Here is a 14,822-nt window from a genome sequence, read left to right on the forward strand (position 1 = left end):
AGCCTACACCCCAGATCCGGGCCTTAGTGCACCTTGCGGGACGCCGCCCGCTTCTAAAGAGGCATTGAGAGATTTTCCCACCTTTATTATAAATATTGTATCCCAATTTGATTGATATTATATGGTTATATCAGTGGACACCAGATCCCTGTTGTTGTTTTTATATGGTTTTATTCTTTGATGTTTAATAAAGGTTTTTGATTACATTCTATATAACTTGATTTGTCTAGTGTGGTGCGAATAGGACAACTTTTTCTTTTTTTCTTGTTTTGATCATAACCCTTACACTAACACCCCGTGTACACACTCCGGACATTTTACAGTAGCCATTTATTCCTCAAATGTAGGAAGCTACTGTGATTTTTGCCCTTTAGGGCTCGTTTCCACTAGGGCGAATCCGCATGCGGGCACTGCATGCGGATTCGCATAGCTAATGTTAGTGGATGGGGCTGTTTCCACCTGTGCGGCGTGCGGGAGCGATTTGGCAGCGGGCCAAATCTGCACGGCGGAACCCACAGTTTTCGCCTGCGTCGGGAATCCGTGCGAATCGCCGCTAATGTATTTAATAGTAAAAACGCATGCGTTTGGTACATGCGTTTTTACCCGCGATTTCGCACCCTTCCCAATGTTATTTTGTCCTGGCAGTGTCATGGTTAATTTCGCATGGCACCCTGCCATGCGAAATCGCACGCGAAATCGCGGGTAAAACGCATGCGGAAACGCACCCGCATGCGTTTTTACAAGCGTCGGAATGCCGGCGAAATCGCGTCGCACTAGTGGAAACGGGCCCTTAGGGATTAAAACCCGACTCTGCGTGAACTACGTAATTTGGTGGGACTCTTGCCATGGATCCCTCTCGGGCGTGCCACAGTCCAGGTGTTAGACCCCTTAAAAAACAACTTTTCCACCACTTTTGTGGGCAGAAAGAGTGCCTGTAGGTTTTAAAATTCACCTGCCCATTGAAGTCCGGTCCGCGCAAACTCGAACTTTTGCAGAATTTTGATGTCCGCGAACCAAAAATCTGATGTTCGCGACATCTCTGCCATACCAGGGAGTCTCTCAGCTATAGAAGCAAGCGGTGCAGCAAGCTGATAAGCTGCCATATCAGGGAGTGTCGTAGCTATAGCAGCTGTAGTGCTCGTTGCTGCTGTTAAAAGAAAAAAAATAATAATCTGGTAGTTGAAATTTTACTTTTAACCAATCTATATTGTCTCCAATTAGGGAAAATTCACTGCTCCTCCTCATCACTGCCAGTTCCTGCTCATCCCTTCCTATGTGTGGTCTGGAGACCATTCATGATGTCCAGCAAGTGACGGAGCCCGGAGACCTCATGCTGGGAGGAATCGTACAGCTCTCTACGATTGCTCGGCTTTGCTATTTTCCCAGTGTAGAACAAGGGTGGCCCATGTATCTCTGTAGCCAGTAAGTATGACAATTTTGAAGCATTAAAGGGATGTAGGGTCACTTAAAAAAAATCAAGATGATGTTGTTTCTGTGGACTGGTTCGCATATGCAGCAGTGCTGAGTAATTTACAGCGCTTGCCACCAATGCTGCCTGCAATCATGTGTACTGTGGGGGTTACGGTGCATCTCCACTTCATATAAGTATCACAGTTCTGCTGACAACATTTTTTTAATGGCACGGAACATATTTGAATGACGCTGTGCCACGAAGGGGGAAGATCTATGAGCAGCAAGACTGGGGGCATGCAGGCTGGTGTGCAAGAGAAGGGGGAAGATCCATGTCACTACCAGGGGGGGGGGTTCTTAGGGTTAGGAACCACCAAGGGGGTCTTAGGGTTAGGCACCACCAGGGGGTTCTTAGGGTTAGGCACCGACAGGGGAGTTTTAGGGTTAGGCACCACCAAGGGGGTCTTAGCGTTAGGCACAACCAAGGGGGTCATAGGGTTAGGCACCACCAGGGGAGTCTTAGGGTTAGTCACCACCAGGGGGTCTTAAGATTAGGCACTACCAGGGGGTCTTAGGGTTAGGCACCACCAGAGGAGTCTTAGGGTTAGGCACTACCAGGGGGGTCTTAGGGTTAGGCAGCATCCGGGGGCTCTTAGGGTTAGGCACCAACAGGGGAGTCTTAGGGTTAGGCAGCACCCGGGGGGGTCTTAGGGTTAGCATTTTGTTGATGGAAAGGTGTTATATTGGACTTAGAAAATCAGTCACTAAATTTTTTCTGAAACGAAAATACATGACAACGAATGTTTTGTATCATTTAATTTATATTTGACATGCAGTGATGATCGTAATCAGATCATTACGATTACGCAAAATTGTGCGTACATTTTCGCATTTACACTTATAAGTAATTACTGTAACGCCCTCCTTTCTGGCCTCCCCTTGAAACGCACTGCCCCCCTTCAATCAGTGATGAACATGACTGCAAGACTCATCCATTCTTTGCATTGTTCCACATTTACATCTCCCCTCTGTAATCCCTGCACTGGCTCCCTATCCGTTTCAGGATAAGTTTCAAGATTCTATGCCTGGCCTATACTGTATATCTGTGCACAAAACCTGCCCTACCTACATCTCGGAGCTTGTTCACAGGTATACACCAGGTCGCCCCCTCTGATCCTCCAACAACCTTCGCCTCACCACCCCACGTGTTTCACACTCCCATGCCCACCTGCAGGATTTCTCAAGAGCCGCCCCCACCCTCTGGAACGCCCTTCCACCGCCCATCAAACTTGCTCCCTTCTTCAACACATTCAAGCAAGCCCTCAAAGCCCACCTCTTTAATATGGCCTACCCACCCCCTACCACACACTAACTCTCTACTGAATATTTATTTCACAGTCCTACCTAGTGTTTACACCCCACCCCTTTAGATTCCTTAGTGTAATTACAGGATCGTGTGCTCCTGTCCTATGACAGCCTGTACTTGTATTACTGGGCCTACCTAACCAGCACATATCGCATGATCGTGTATTTTGTACAATTTGCCTTGTATAGTTTTGTTCTATGTGTATAACCCTATGTCTGTCATCCTTGTATCATTGTATATATTTATTGTCCAGTGTTGCATAATATGTTGGTGCTGTTAGAAATCACCTTTGCTCCGGCACCAGCACCCCCTTAGAGGTGCAGCTCACAGAATGTGAGCTGACTCAACTCTCCTCACAGCAAGCATTATAGGAGATAGAACTTCTTTAGGCTTCCAAGTTCCAAGTTGTTTATTCAGTAAACAGATATACAGATACAGTTCGTTACATCTTAGCAAAGCAGATTCTTGCGTTGCGTTACAGCTTCGTGATTACCTTCCTGCTGAAGGTAATCAGGTCATCTTCTGTCTATACTACGTTACATCTAGACTACCTACTGTATTTTTCGGACTATAAGACGCTCCAGACTATAAGACACACCTAGGTTTAGGGGGCAAAAACCAGGGAAAAAAAAGAATACTGAGCCTAGGTGCGTCCATAGTCCAGGAGTGGTAGAACAAGGTATCCAATATACTGTAAAGTATATGATACTCCTAGAACCAAAGGAGGAGCAATCTGGATGGATGGTAGTAAGTAAATGGTGGATAGTTGAAGGTCCCTGGTGCTGCTTTGTGTGTGCCACTATAAGTGGTAAAATTCACCAATGTTTACTGGTGTCATCACATGACCCAGCGCACGTGCGCCATGGGTCATGTGATGACACCAGTAAGCAAAGCAGTACGGAAGCCTATGAGGACTCTGCCGCTATAGCGGCTGAAGATGTACTGTCCTTCTCTGCGGGGTTGCGCTGATCAGTCTAGAAGATCCCAGCCAGGAGCAGCATTTCAGATCATCACAGCGGCTGCTGCTATGCCGCTTAGAAAACACGCGGATCACGCTGATTCAGCTGCCTCCCCATCGCGGATGCCAGGATTACAACCAGGTCAAGTATTCTTTAAGTGGGTGTGAATCAGAAAGACTTAGCATCGCACTGCTGCTGCCTTAGCACCGCGGACATCACTACAGCACAAAGAATGGAAGCCCCCAGATTGGTAAAACTGCCACATTCGGACTATAAGACGCAGTGACTTTTTCCCCCCACTTTTGGGGGAGAAAAAGTGCGTCTTATAGTCCGAAAAATACGGTATGTACAGCATATATTATATCAGATTACATAAATAAAGGAAAGTAATTAGGGTTCCAGTCAGCAGATAGAGAGCATGAAAGTAAGAGTGCCCTCTCCGTTGGCAAATCATGAACCTTAATACTGACCAGGAAAGAGTTAACTGTGTCATCATCTGAACCATCTATAATTGGTTCAGATCCCTTGTGATATTAACCTCCTGAGCGGTATGGACGAGCTCAGCTCGTCCATCACCGCCGGAGGCTGCCGCTCAGGCCCTGCTGGGCCGATTTTTATCAAATAAAGTGCAGCACACGCAGCCGGCACTTTGCCAGCCGCGTGTGCTGCCTGATCGCCGCCGCTCTGCGGCGATTCGCCGCGAGCAGCGGCGAAAGAGGGCCCCCCTAGCCGCCTGAGCCCTGCGCAGCCGGAACAAAAAGTTCCGGCCAGCGCTAAGGGCTGGATCGGAGGCGGCTGACGTCAGGACGTCGGCTGACGTCCATGACGTCACTCCGCTCGTCGCCATGGCGACGATCTAAGCAAAACAAGGAAGGCCGCTCATTGCGGCCTTCCTTGTTTATTATGGGCGTCGGAGGCGATCGGAAGAACGCCTCCGGAGCGCCCTCTAGTGGGCTTTCATGCAGCCAACTTTCAGTTGGCTGCATGAAATAGTTTTTTTTTAATAAAAAAAAAACCCTCCCGCAGCCTCCCTGGCGATCTCAATAGAACGCCGGGGAGGTTAAACACACCTACTCAATTAATATTCTATGAGCCCCCTTGTCCCGGTTGCAGGAATGTTATGTTTTATAAATATGGCCTATGTTGATTGTTCCCGTAGTCCATTTGTCTAGGGCAGTGTAGGCCTTTGGCCTTCCTTCAGGAACATGTTCTCAGTATCTGCTTGTATCATCAGCTTCAAGCAGACACTGAGATGCTTCTGCCTGCATCACGAGAAGCTCTATATAAAGGTATACTCTGCGAACAAGCATTTTACCTAAACCTTAGTCCAAATAACTGAGGCCTACTTAAATTATAACAGGTGCTTTATAAATACAATAAATAATAATAATAATAATAATTATGATTTGTAAATTCAATTGATTTATCATAGTGGTTAGTACTTTTGCCTAAAATTTCGCATCATTTTTGCGTAATTTTGTGCCGAAATTATCCGTGAATGGCAAAGCCCCCTATACATGGTAGTTACACCAAAATTGCTAATGTTAAGGAGAATAGTTGGTACAAGTCATTAAAAAGAATTTTCCAAAAAGACCTTGTAGTTTTTGAGAAAATCGATTTTGAAAAATGCAAAGAAAAAAATGGTTTTAAACAAAAAAAATGACAGTTTAAAAAACATTTTTCTTTGCTTATTTAAAATCGATTTTATTCAAAAACTTCAAATGTCTTTTTGCAACATTATTTTTTTGACTTGTACCAATATTCACCTGAACATATGTAGCAATTATGGTAGCAATATGAGGGCTTTGCTATTAACTGCTAAAGTCAGCACAACATTTTGTGAAATTGCATGAAAATGACATGAGAAATTATGAAATATTACTATTATATACAAAATTAATTACGATTTTCCCTGAAATGTTGCCCTACGATTACGATGCGTGAAATTTCAGCCCACCACTGTTTACATGTATTTTTACGGTAACATGTTATTGATAGTTTCTGCTAAATGTCAGACGGAAACACGATTAAACATAAACTATGTGTCTCTGGAATCATAACAATTATTAAAAATGAATTGTAAACAAAGGATAATTTAAAACGAAATGTATTTGAAAAACAATATTTTTATACTTATTATTGTAAAATAAGGAATTTGGCTGAATCCTGCAATCTTTTTTCCCAGCACCTCTATTTCATGCACACGTGTCAACCATCAGTATTACTATTGTTGTTGTTATTGTTATCTTTGATTACTATTTTTATCATTGTCACTTCTGCAATTTTTTATATGTATATGTACATTTTCATATGTCTTTATAAACAAAACTTTTTCAAATCTGTAATAGGACACTCAGATTATTTAGTGGTTATTTAGTGTATATTTTGTTATGCTTCTTAGATACTTCCCTTTTTTGCCTTGGGAAGCCTTTTTTTTATTTATTTTTTATAAAAGACACTATTAACCCCTTCCTGACCTCCTAAATCTGATAGGCGTCGGAAAGGTGGTAGCCCCAGGACCGATTAACTCCGAAAGGCGTCAAGTCCTGGGGCGGGGTTTTACAGGGGATTGCGCATGCTAATGCATGCACATCCACGCTTGAATGATGGAGCTCCGCTCCGTCATCAGTCTACCAGCGGCGTTTTCCGCTAGCAGACTGTTAGATGGCGAAACCACCATCTATTTACATTGTACAGCACTGCGATCTACCCCTAGAGAGGCTCCGATCATGATCCCCTCTCATAGGCTGATGCCTATAAGAGAGGATCGGCCTGATTGGGTGCAGGGAGGGAGGGAAGTAATGAAAATAAATTTAAAAAATGTCTAAATTTATTTAAAAAAAATACAAATAGAAAAATAAATAAATAAACATCACAGCAGTGATCAGAGCCCACCAACAAAAATCTCTGTTGGTGGGCTAGGTGATACGGCTCTGCAGCAAGCTTCTAAAGCTGCAGAGCACTAAATTGTAAAAAATAGCCTGGTCACTAGGGGGTATAAGCCTATGGGTACTGAACTGATTAAAAAGTCTTCACTAAAATACAGATTTTGATGTCATTAGCATAGAGGTGATACTTAAAACTAGAAGCGTTTATTAATTGACCTAGGCTATGAGTGTAAATGGAGAATAGAAGAGGTCCAAGGACAGAGCCTTGTGGTACACCAAGGACAAGGCAAGGAGAGGAGTGGGTATTGGAGTAGGAGACAGTGAAAGAGCGTACAAAGAGGTATGAGTATATCCAGTAATGTGCTAGGCCCTTGATCCCCAGGCATGAGAGGGTCAGGAAAAAAGGATTGTTTTCCATTTGATTTTACAATGCTAGATGCTTTTCAAATAAAAAGGATGAACTTGAGTTGCTGATGAGAGATAGACTATGATAGAAATAAGGCTGGGTCCACACTAGGCACGGTTGCACAGCGGCGGGAAGAGGGTGCCCCCCTCCCTCACCTGGGTCCCCCGTCCAGCTATGTGCCACAAAAGTGTAGCGAACGAGCGAGAGGTGAAGTCTACATTACTTCCTCCTCTCGCCGTGACTTCCTGCAATGCTGCCCTCTAGTGGGAGGCATTGCAGGAAGTCACAGAGAGCAGAGGAAGTATATGGTAATGCTTCCCCGCTTGCTCATTCTCTACACTTTTGCGGCACATAGCTGGAGGGGGAACTGGGACGGGGTGTCCCCCCTCCCCGCCGCTGGGCTGCAGCCCCCGTCCTGGCTGCTACCCCCTCAGGCTACCTGGGGGGACACCTATGGGGGAATGAGCAGGCAGTAGGCAGTGCGGATCTCCCTCCATTTTGTATGCAAATTCTCTGTGTAGAGGGAGATCCGTGTTTGCATTGCCTGCCACTACCCCTGATCAGGGTTTGATCGGGGTCCGTGAAGTCCCAACAAATCAGAACCCTGCGTTCAGTTTTTCAAAACGGATCCCCCGAAACGCACACGGATCCATTTTGAAAGTGACTGAAGACTGTTGCTATTTTTAACATTAGTATCCGTGGACTGATAAACTGATTTATTAGACTTCCAGTAATCAAGACTTTTCCACCCAGAAAAAAGTGTCTCCACAGAACTATGGAGACCTCCGTGTCTAATGTGGAGCTGTGAATAAACAGTAATTTGCAAGTGATAAAAGTAGGAGAGATTTGAGATGTAGACTTCTCCATTACTTTTAGGCCAACTCTTCATTATCTGCGGCATCTCCTGGCCTTCATGTTTGCTGTAGAAGAAATAAACAGAAGACCTGACCTCCTGCCTAACATCACGCTGGGATACATGATATATGACGCCTGCATGCTGGAACAGTATGCTGTGCAGAGTGCTCTGAGTATATTATCCGGGGTGGAGGCGGCCGTGCCAAACTACAACTGTAACCAGAAGGGCAAAGTGGTGGCTTTCATTGGACACTTGGAGTCTTCGCCATCACTCTCTATAGCTGGAGTAAGCGGAATCTACAGATATCCACAGGTAATAATATTGTTATAACTGAATTATCACACATCTGAAGAGTTCAAAATGTGCAGGCAGAGACTGTTCTCTGAGGTCACTTTTACACTTGCATGTCAAACTTGTGTTGCATTATATGGGGAAAGAGGCGCCCTGGTGTATCTATAAAACCATTCAAAAACCGAATAAAATCGAAAAAAGTTTTGGCTGACCTCAGTGACGAAAACTTTTGTGTAAGGGCCTGTTTCCACTAGACGCGTTGCAATGCGGAAACTGCAACCAATTCACACTGATGGAGTAGTTTCCACTGACGCAAATTTATCTACGCGATCCAGCGCAATGCGACACAGGGGAAATTATGGATAGCATGCGCAGACCGATGGGAATCCCAGGGACATACATCCCACCCAGCAGGAAGCACATAACTGAGCGGGAGTGGCACTATGCAATGCATATAATCCTGTCAACACACTTTGCCATTGGGTCACAAAAGTTAGGTTTTTTGTGTTACAGTGCGATGCGGCATCACATCCCACCACAAAGCAAAACCGGCCTGAAGGTTTCCCAGGTATTGTGATGATAAAAATGATGATGGCTGAATAGTAAGAGAGCAGTCTCAACTATTAAGGAGGCCAAATGTAATGTTGCATTCTTAAAGGATACCCGAGGTGATGTGTGACATGATGAGATAGACATGTGTATATACAGTGCCTAGCACACAAATAACTATGCTGTGTTCCTTTTTTATTTCTCTGCCTGAACGAGTTAAACTTCAGGTATGTAAGTGGCAGTTCCTGTCTGAGTCAGGACTGTGTCCGACTACAATGTGACCCTCACTGAGAAGAAATTACAACTAAAAAACATTTTTCCTATTGTAACATTAAAGTCAATTTTCTCAAAGACTACAAGGTCTTTTTGAAAGATTTTTAACCCCTTAATATAGATATATCAATATAATTACTTTTGGGTGATATATTATACTATGTATGTATGTGTGTGTGCATGTGTGAGTGATTATATATATATATATATATATATATATATATATATATATATATACTGTACATACACACACACACACGTCTATATATAAATTAAATGAAAACATTGGCTGCAACACGCAAAAAAGTTAAAAAAGAGGCTCTTGGTCCTGCAATGTTAATTTTGTTCAAGCTCTCCGACTGCACCAAAGTGTCCTCCATCCGGTGAGTCCTACTCTAACCTCCTGCTTTTCCTACCCCTTCTTCTTGTTTTGTGTGGCTGCACAGTAACATTGGCATTTGCAGCTGCAGGAATTGGTTACAACAGAGTAGAGTCAGTGTGTGGAACCTGGCGGTGGTACCACATCAAATAGTAATAATCAAAAGTTATTAGAGCAGCAGGAGGAATCCTCCTCCTTTGAACTATTATTTTCTTCTACATCTTCTTCTATTTGACACGTAAGTTGCCATAAACTCATTTGTTTCTTAACCACTTCATTTTTTCTCTTCCTCTGCTTCCTCTTCTTCTAAATCTTCTTCTTTCTTCCTCTTTCTCTTTTTCATCTTCTTTGTCTTCTTCTTTCTCCTTTTCTTCCTCTTCTTCCTGTGCTGTGGAATCTAGTGGTGAGAACACAGCAGGAATAATTGTTACAGTTTTTACAGCAGCAGGAGTGGTAGCATGTGGCAACATAGTAGGCCGTGGACCCTGGCAGTGAAAAATCAGCAGGAATAAACCAAAACAATAACACCAGGAGGTTTAAGCCAGTGGGCGTGAAGCCCACTTTGCATCCAATACACAACTGGGACAGTTTTTAACCCAGACGCCCATGTTTTTTTTTAGCTATTTTTGACATAACATGAACAGCAGAAGTGTGTGGCAAAAACTGTAGGCTGTGGACCCTGGCAGTGGGAATACAGCTAGCAGGAGTGAACTGCAGGAGTAGTGTGTAGCAGCATAATAGGCCATGGACCCTGGCGGTGGGAACACAGTATGTCCAATATACAACTGGGACAACACAGTTTTCAACCCAGACACCCCGTTTAAAAAAAAGAGCTATTTTTGACACAATAGCAACAGCAGGAGAGTAACATGATACAACATCGGGTGGAGGTTCCAGGCAGTGGTTGTGCAGCCACAGTTGGGACCTCCCCACAACTCAGACAGCATAGTTTTCAACCCAGATACCTCCAATATATTTTTTTTTAATCTTAAATCTAAGCCCAGAGCACCTGATTTGCTACATGAATTTCAAAATACTGGCGCTCAATGTCCGATGACTACAACTATCCTCAGAGCCCCTGATGAGTCATTGTTGATGACGAAACCGATAGGGTGGAGCCTGGAGAGACGCGCTGAGAGAGGAAACAGGAAACAGGTTACACGCAGCCGAAACCGGACTCTTTCTGGAGGCAACGGTGACTATGTGATGAGTTTTTTATCAAGATATATTTAATGTACGCATATACTTTTTAGGCGAGAAGCTTTTATTAAAACAGTTTTACACATGATGAGTTCTTGTATCTTATCAGGTGTATGCATATCATTGAAAGCAACAACGTTGAGAGATATACAAGTTTAAAGAAACTATCTGGTGAGCGGGGAACTATATGGGTTGTGTGACCCCTATTCCCTGGTGGAAGTGACTGCTGTCACTACCGGTGTGCTTTTGTGTGCAGGGTTTGGGGAGCACATAGGTGAAACAGAAGTGTATAAACACCCTGCACTTTGAATGTTTCTGTCACTGATGTTTTCCCATTTAAAGGTGTATATATGATCTGCAGACCCAAGTATCTGAGGATAGTTGTAGTCATTGGACATTGAGCGCCAGTATTTTGGAATTTATTGACTTATGACCAGAGGAGGTTGTTTTTACTGCGGCGCCCCACCAAACCATACAGCTTGTATTGTTGTTAAACTATCCTAAGCGCGGCTTAATAAGGTTGTTTTTTCTTGATCTGCTACATGCTTGTTTAGGGTCTATGGCTAACGATATTAGAGACAGAGGATCTGCTGGACTGCCAGGAAACTAGTATTGTTTAAAAAATAAATAAATATGATGGTCTCCACATTCCTCTCACTTTAGTTTCCCTTTAAGCTTAAAAACATAACCATTTTTTCACTCCCAATTCTTGAGAGAATTGTAATTCTGCTTCAGCGCTGCATGTTTTATTTCTGATGATATAGTTAAATATACCTCCTCCCACATACTTCAATTTTTTTCTACTAGATCAGTTATGGAGCGATGGATCCCATAGTCAGTGACAAACATCTCTTCCCTCATATTTACTGCACAGTCCCTGATGCAAGGTCCCAGCATAGAGCCATTGTCCTCCTCCTGAAGCATTTTGGCTGGAGCTGGGTGGGGATTCTGGTGGGAGATGATGAGAGCAGCGAGAGGTCCAGCATGGAGCTCTACAAGGAGATCATCCAGAGTGGCATCTGTGTGGCTTTCATGGAAACTATTAAGAGAGATGCATTGGAGAAGGAAACAAATTTATATATAATGCTTAAAACCAGCTGCAGTGTTCTTATATTTCTTGGAAATTCTAAGAATGTTTTTTATCTAGAAAGTATACTGTCTGAGAATAACAGTATCAGGAAATCCATAATCATGCCAACCATGCGCTTTTCACATGCTATCATTACGATTATTAACAGATCACTGGTGATTTCTCCCCCCAGAAGAGATATTCCAGGGCTGAGGGAGTTCCTGCTCAGTGCCGGCCCTCACAAATACAAGCATGTGCAATTTATGGCCGGAATATGGAATAAATATTTGGATTGTTGTGTTAGAAATATCTCAATGATGTATAGACCCTGCAATGTAATGGATCTTCTCAGTCAGGTGGACTCTTCTGACTATGATGTGAATAACTTTGGTTACACCTTCAGCATCTACTCTGCAGTCTATGCTGTCGCCCATGCCCTACATGACTTGTTTTCTAATAAAGAACACGGCCAACTACAGAACCACAGGAGCTCACATCAACCATGGGAGGTAAACATGAAAAGTCGTCAGTGGACTGACATAAAGTAACTTTAAAGGGAACCAGAGGCCCCAGTAAAAAAGATTCTATACATACCCGGGGCTTCCTCCAGCCCCATACGCACGGATCGCTCCCACGCCGCCGTCCTTTGCTGCCTGGATCCGCCAGTACCGAGTCCCGTCATGGCCGCCAGTCGGCCGGCAGACGTGGCCAATTGTCCGCATCACACGGGGCTCCCTCCATATACGTACGCATGAGGCTGCCTATTGCGCAGCCGCATGCGTACGGGTATGGAGGCTGCCCCTGTGATGCGGACAATTGGCCGCGTCCGCCAGAAGTGACAGGACCCGGTACCGCCGATCCAGGAAGCGGAGGATGGCGGCGTGGGAGCGATCCAGGCTTATGGGGCTGGAAGAAGCCCCAGGCATGTATAAAAGCTTTTTCTTTTTTTTCTCCTTACATTCCTCTCTGGTTCCCTTTATCCCCCTCCACTGTCAGCTGCATGGAGCTCGGGTCTTGTCGGGACACAGCATGCCAGTAGGAACCCTCATGTTCTTGTTGCTATGACGCCTGCAGTGGTACACTTTGGGAAAGATGTCACTAGAGGGTGTCATAGCAATGAGACTATGAGGGTTCCTGGTGGTGCGCAGTGTCCTGACAAGACCCAAGCTCCGTGCTGTTGACTGGGAGAGCAGCAGCAGAGGGGGATCAGAGAAACCATGGGAGAAGCCCTGCATGGGTGGAGGCCCGGGAAGCAGCAGACAGCAGGTGAGAGCAGCACAATTAGGCCTCACCTCACTCTGCCAGCATGCTCTCTGTCACAGAAAGGGGCGAATTAGCACACAGCCCCACACTGAATATCTGCAGGATAGACACACTGAGCTCCACTGTACCTATAGTGGGGGAGGCACTCAGAAACGGGTTACACACTCAGCGATCCCTACTTTTGTAGCCATTTTTTGGGCCTAAAAACGAGGCTTATACTCAAGTATATACAGAAATAGGCTGCCACTGTGGAGAGACAACAAAACATTCAATCTACTTTGTAAATGTTTAAAGTGGAGCTGAACTTTTGCACAGGACAGAAGGAAAACATAACAGAAATGCACCCTGTATGTATTTAGAGAGCCTGTCTAATTCCCCCTCATCTGTGTCTAATCACAAGTTGTAATTTGATCTCCCCCGTGTCACATGACTGCCTTTGGCAGATAAGCAGATAAGCCCATTTGAAAGCACAGGCTGTAGTCTGCTTCCATGAATCAGGAATAAGAAACTCTGCAGATTTCGTTTAGGATGTATATCAGCTTAGACCATATTTAGATCATATCTTGTTTTTTTTTTTTTTTTGGGGGGGGGGGGGTTGCCACCAGTTTTTGTGTGTGGGTGTTTTTAGTAATTATGTTATTCTTTATGCAATATAAGGTGCAAAAATACACTGTTTCTCCATTTCCATCCACTATGGTTTTAAAATAAACAATGCTACTGCACACAAAAGAAAACATTTTATTTGTCCATGTGTCCTGTTAACCAGCTGAGCGGTCTGGATGAGCTCTGGACGAGCTCAGCTCGTCCATCACCGCCGGAGGCTGCCGCTCAGGCCCTGCTGGGCCGATTTGGCTCAAATAAAAAGCAGCACACGCAGCCGGCACTTTGCCAGCCGCGTGTGCTGCCTGATCACCGCTGCAGCGCGGCGATCCGCCGCATGCAGCGGCGAAAGAGGGTCCCCCCAGCCGCCTGAGCCCAGCGTAGCCGGAAAAAAAGTTCCGGCCAGCGCTAAGGGCTGGATCGGAGTCGGCTGACGTCAGGACGTCGGCTGACGTCCATGACGTCACTCCGCTCGTCGCCATGGCGACGAGGTAAGCGAAACACGGAAGGCCGCTCATTGCGGCCTTCCGTGTTATTTCTGGGCGCCGGAGGCAAACAGAAGATCGCCTCCGGAGCGCCCTCTAGTGGGCTTTCATGCAGCCAACTTTCAGTTGGCTGCATGAAATAGTTTTTTTTTTAATTAAAAAAAAACCCTCCCGCAGCCTCCCTGGCGATCTTAATAGAACGCCAGGGTGGTTAATCCCAACATTTTAATGATGCCCCTAGCACAATGTATGGGGATAATAAATTATTTGGAAGTAAAGGTGTATTTTTTGTGTTGTGTTTCTTGTTTTCACATTGTACCTTAGCAATAATTATAAGCCCTCATTTGCAAAAAGAACAGAATTTAAAACAGAATACATAAACTGTTACCTTAGGGACTCAACTTTTTAATATTTATGGCATGAGGGTATAATACTGTCACTTTGTTTTATTTTACGAGCTTTTTATTTTGGTACTGAATATGTGAAAATAATAATAAAAAATATTGTTTTTTATTCAGTTTTTCACTTAAAGTAATTCATAAGACATAGGCCTCAACCCCCCAAAGGAACTAAAATCCATTCTACAACTTCTTACGGTTAAACCCCATATGTGTTATTTGACAACTATCTGGGCATCTAGCCTTTAATGATGAAGTGTCTACGTGGCTTTGTACAGGCCAATGTTTTTCCACAAAGTATTTTAGTGCCATACTTTGTTTCCTTAGCCCCAGAAGAGCCTAGATAACAGGGAAATGCCACAAATGTCACCATTATGGAAAGCTAACAACCAGGGCTATTCAAAACTGGGTGTTTTATAAGCTACCAACT

At 44.4% G+C, this 14,822-nt stretch overlaps 1 protein-coding gene across 1 annotated transcript in view; it reads left to right on the forward strand.

Moving 5' to 3' along the window:
• Nucleotides 1–7,942: 7,942 nt before the first annotated feature.
• LOC137504569 (vomeronasal type-2 receptor 26-like) overlaps nt 7,943–14,822 on the forward strand; it is a 38,349-nt gene continuing 31,469 nt past the window's right edge. The window contains exons 1-2 of the mRNA XM_068233150.1: nt 7,943–8,197; nt 11,385–12,155. Of these exons, the coding sequence (XP_068089251.1) occupies nt 7,943–8,197; nt 11,385–12,155 (1,026 nt within the window). The remainder of the gene's footprint in view (nt 8,198–11,384; nt 12,156–14,822) is intronic.

The sequence above is a fragment of the Hyperolius riggenbachi genome, chromosome 4 (assembly GCF_040937935.1).
Source record: "Hyperolius riggenbachi isolate aHypRig1 chromosome 4, aHypRig1.pri, whole genome shotgun sequence".
NCBI lineage: Eukaryota > Metazoa > Chordata > Amphibia > Anura > Hyperoliidae > Hyperolius > Hyperolius riggenbachi.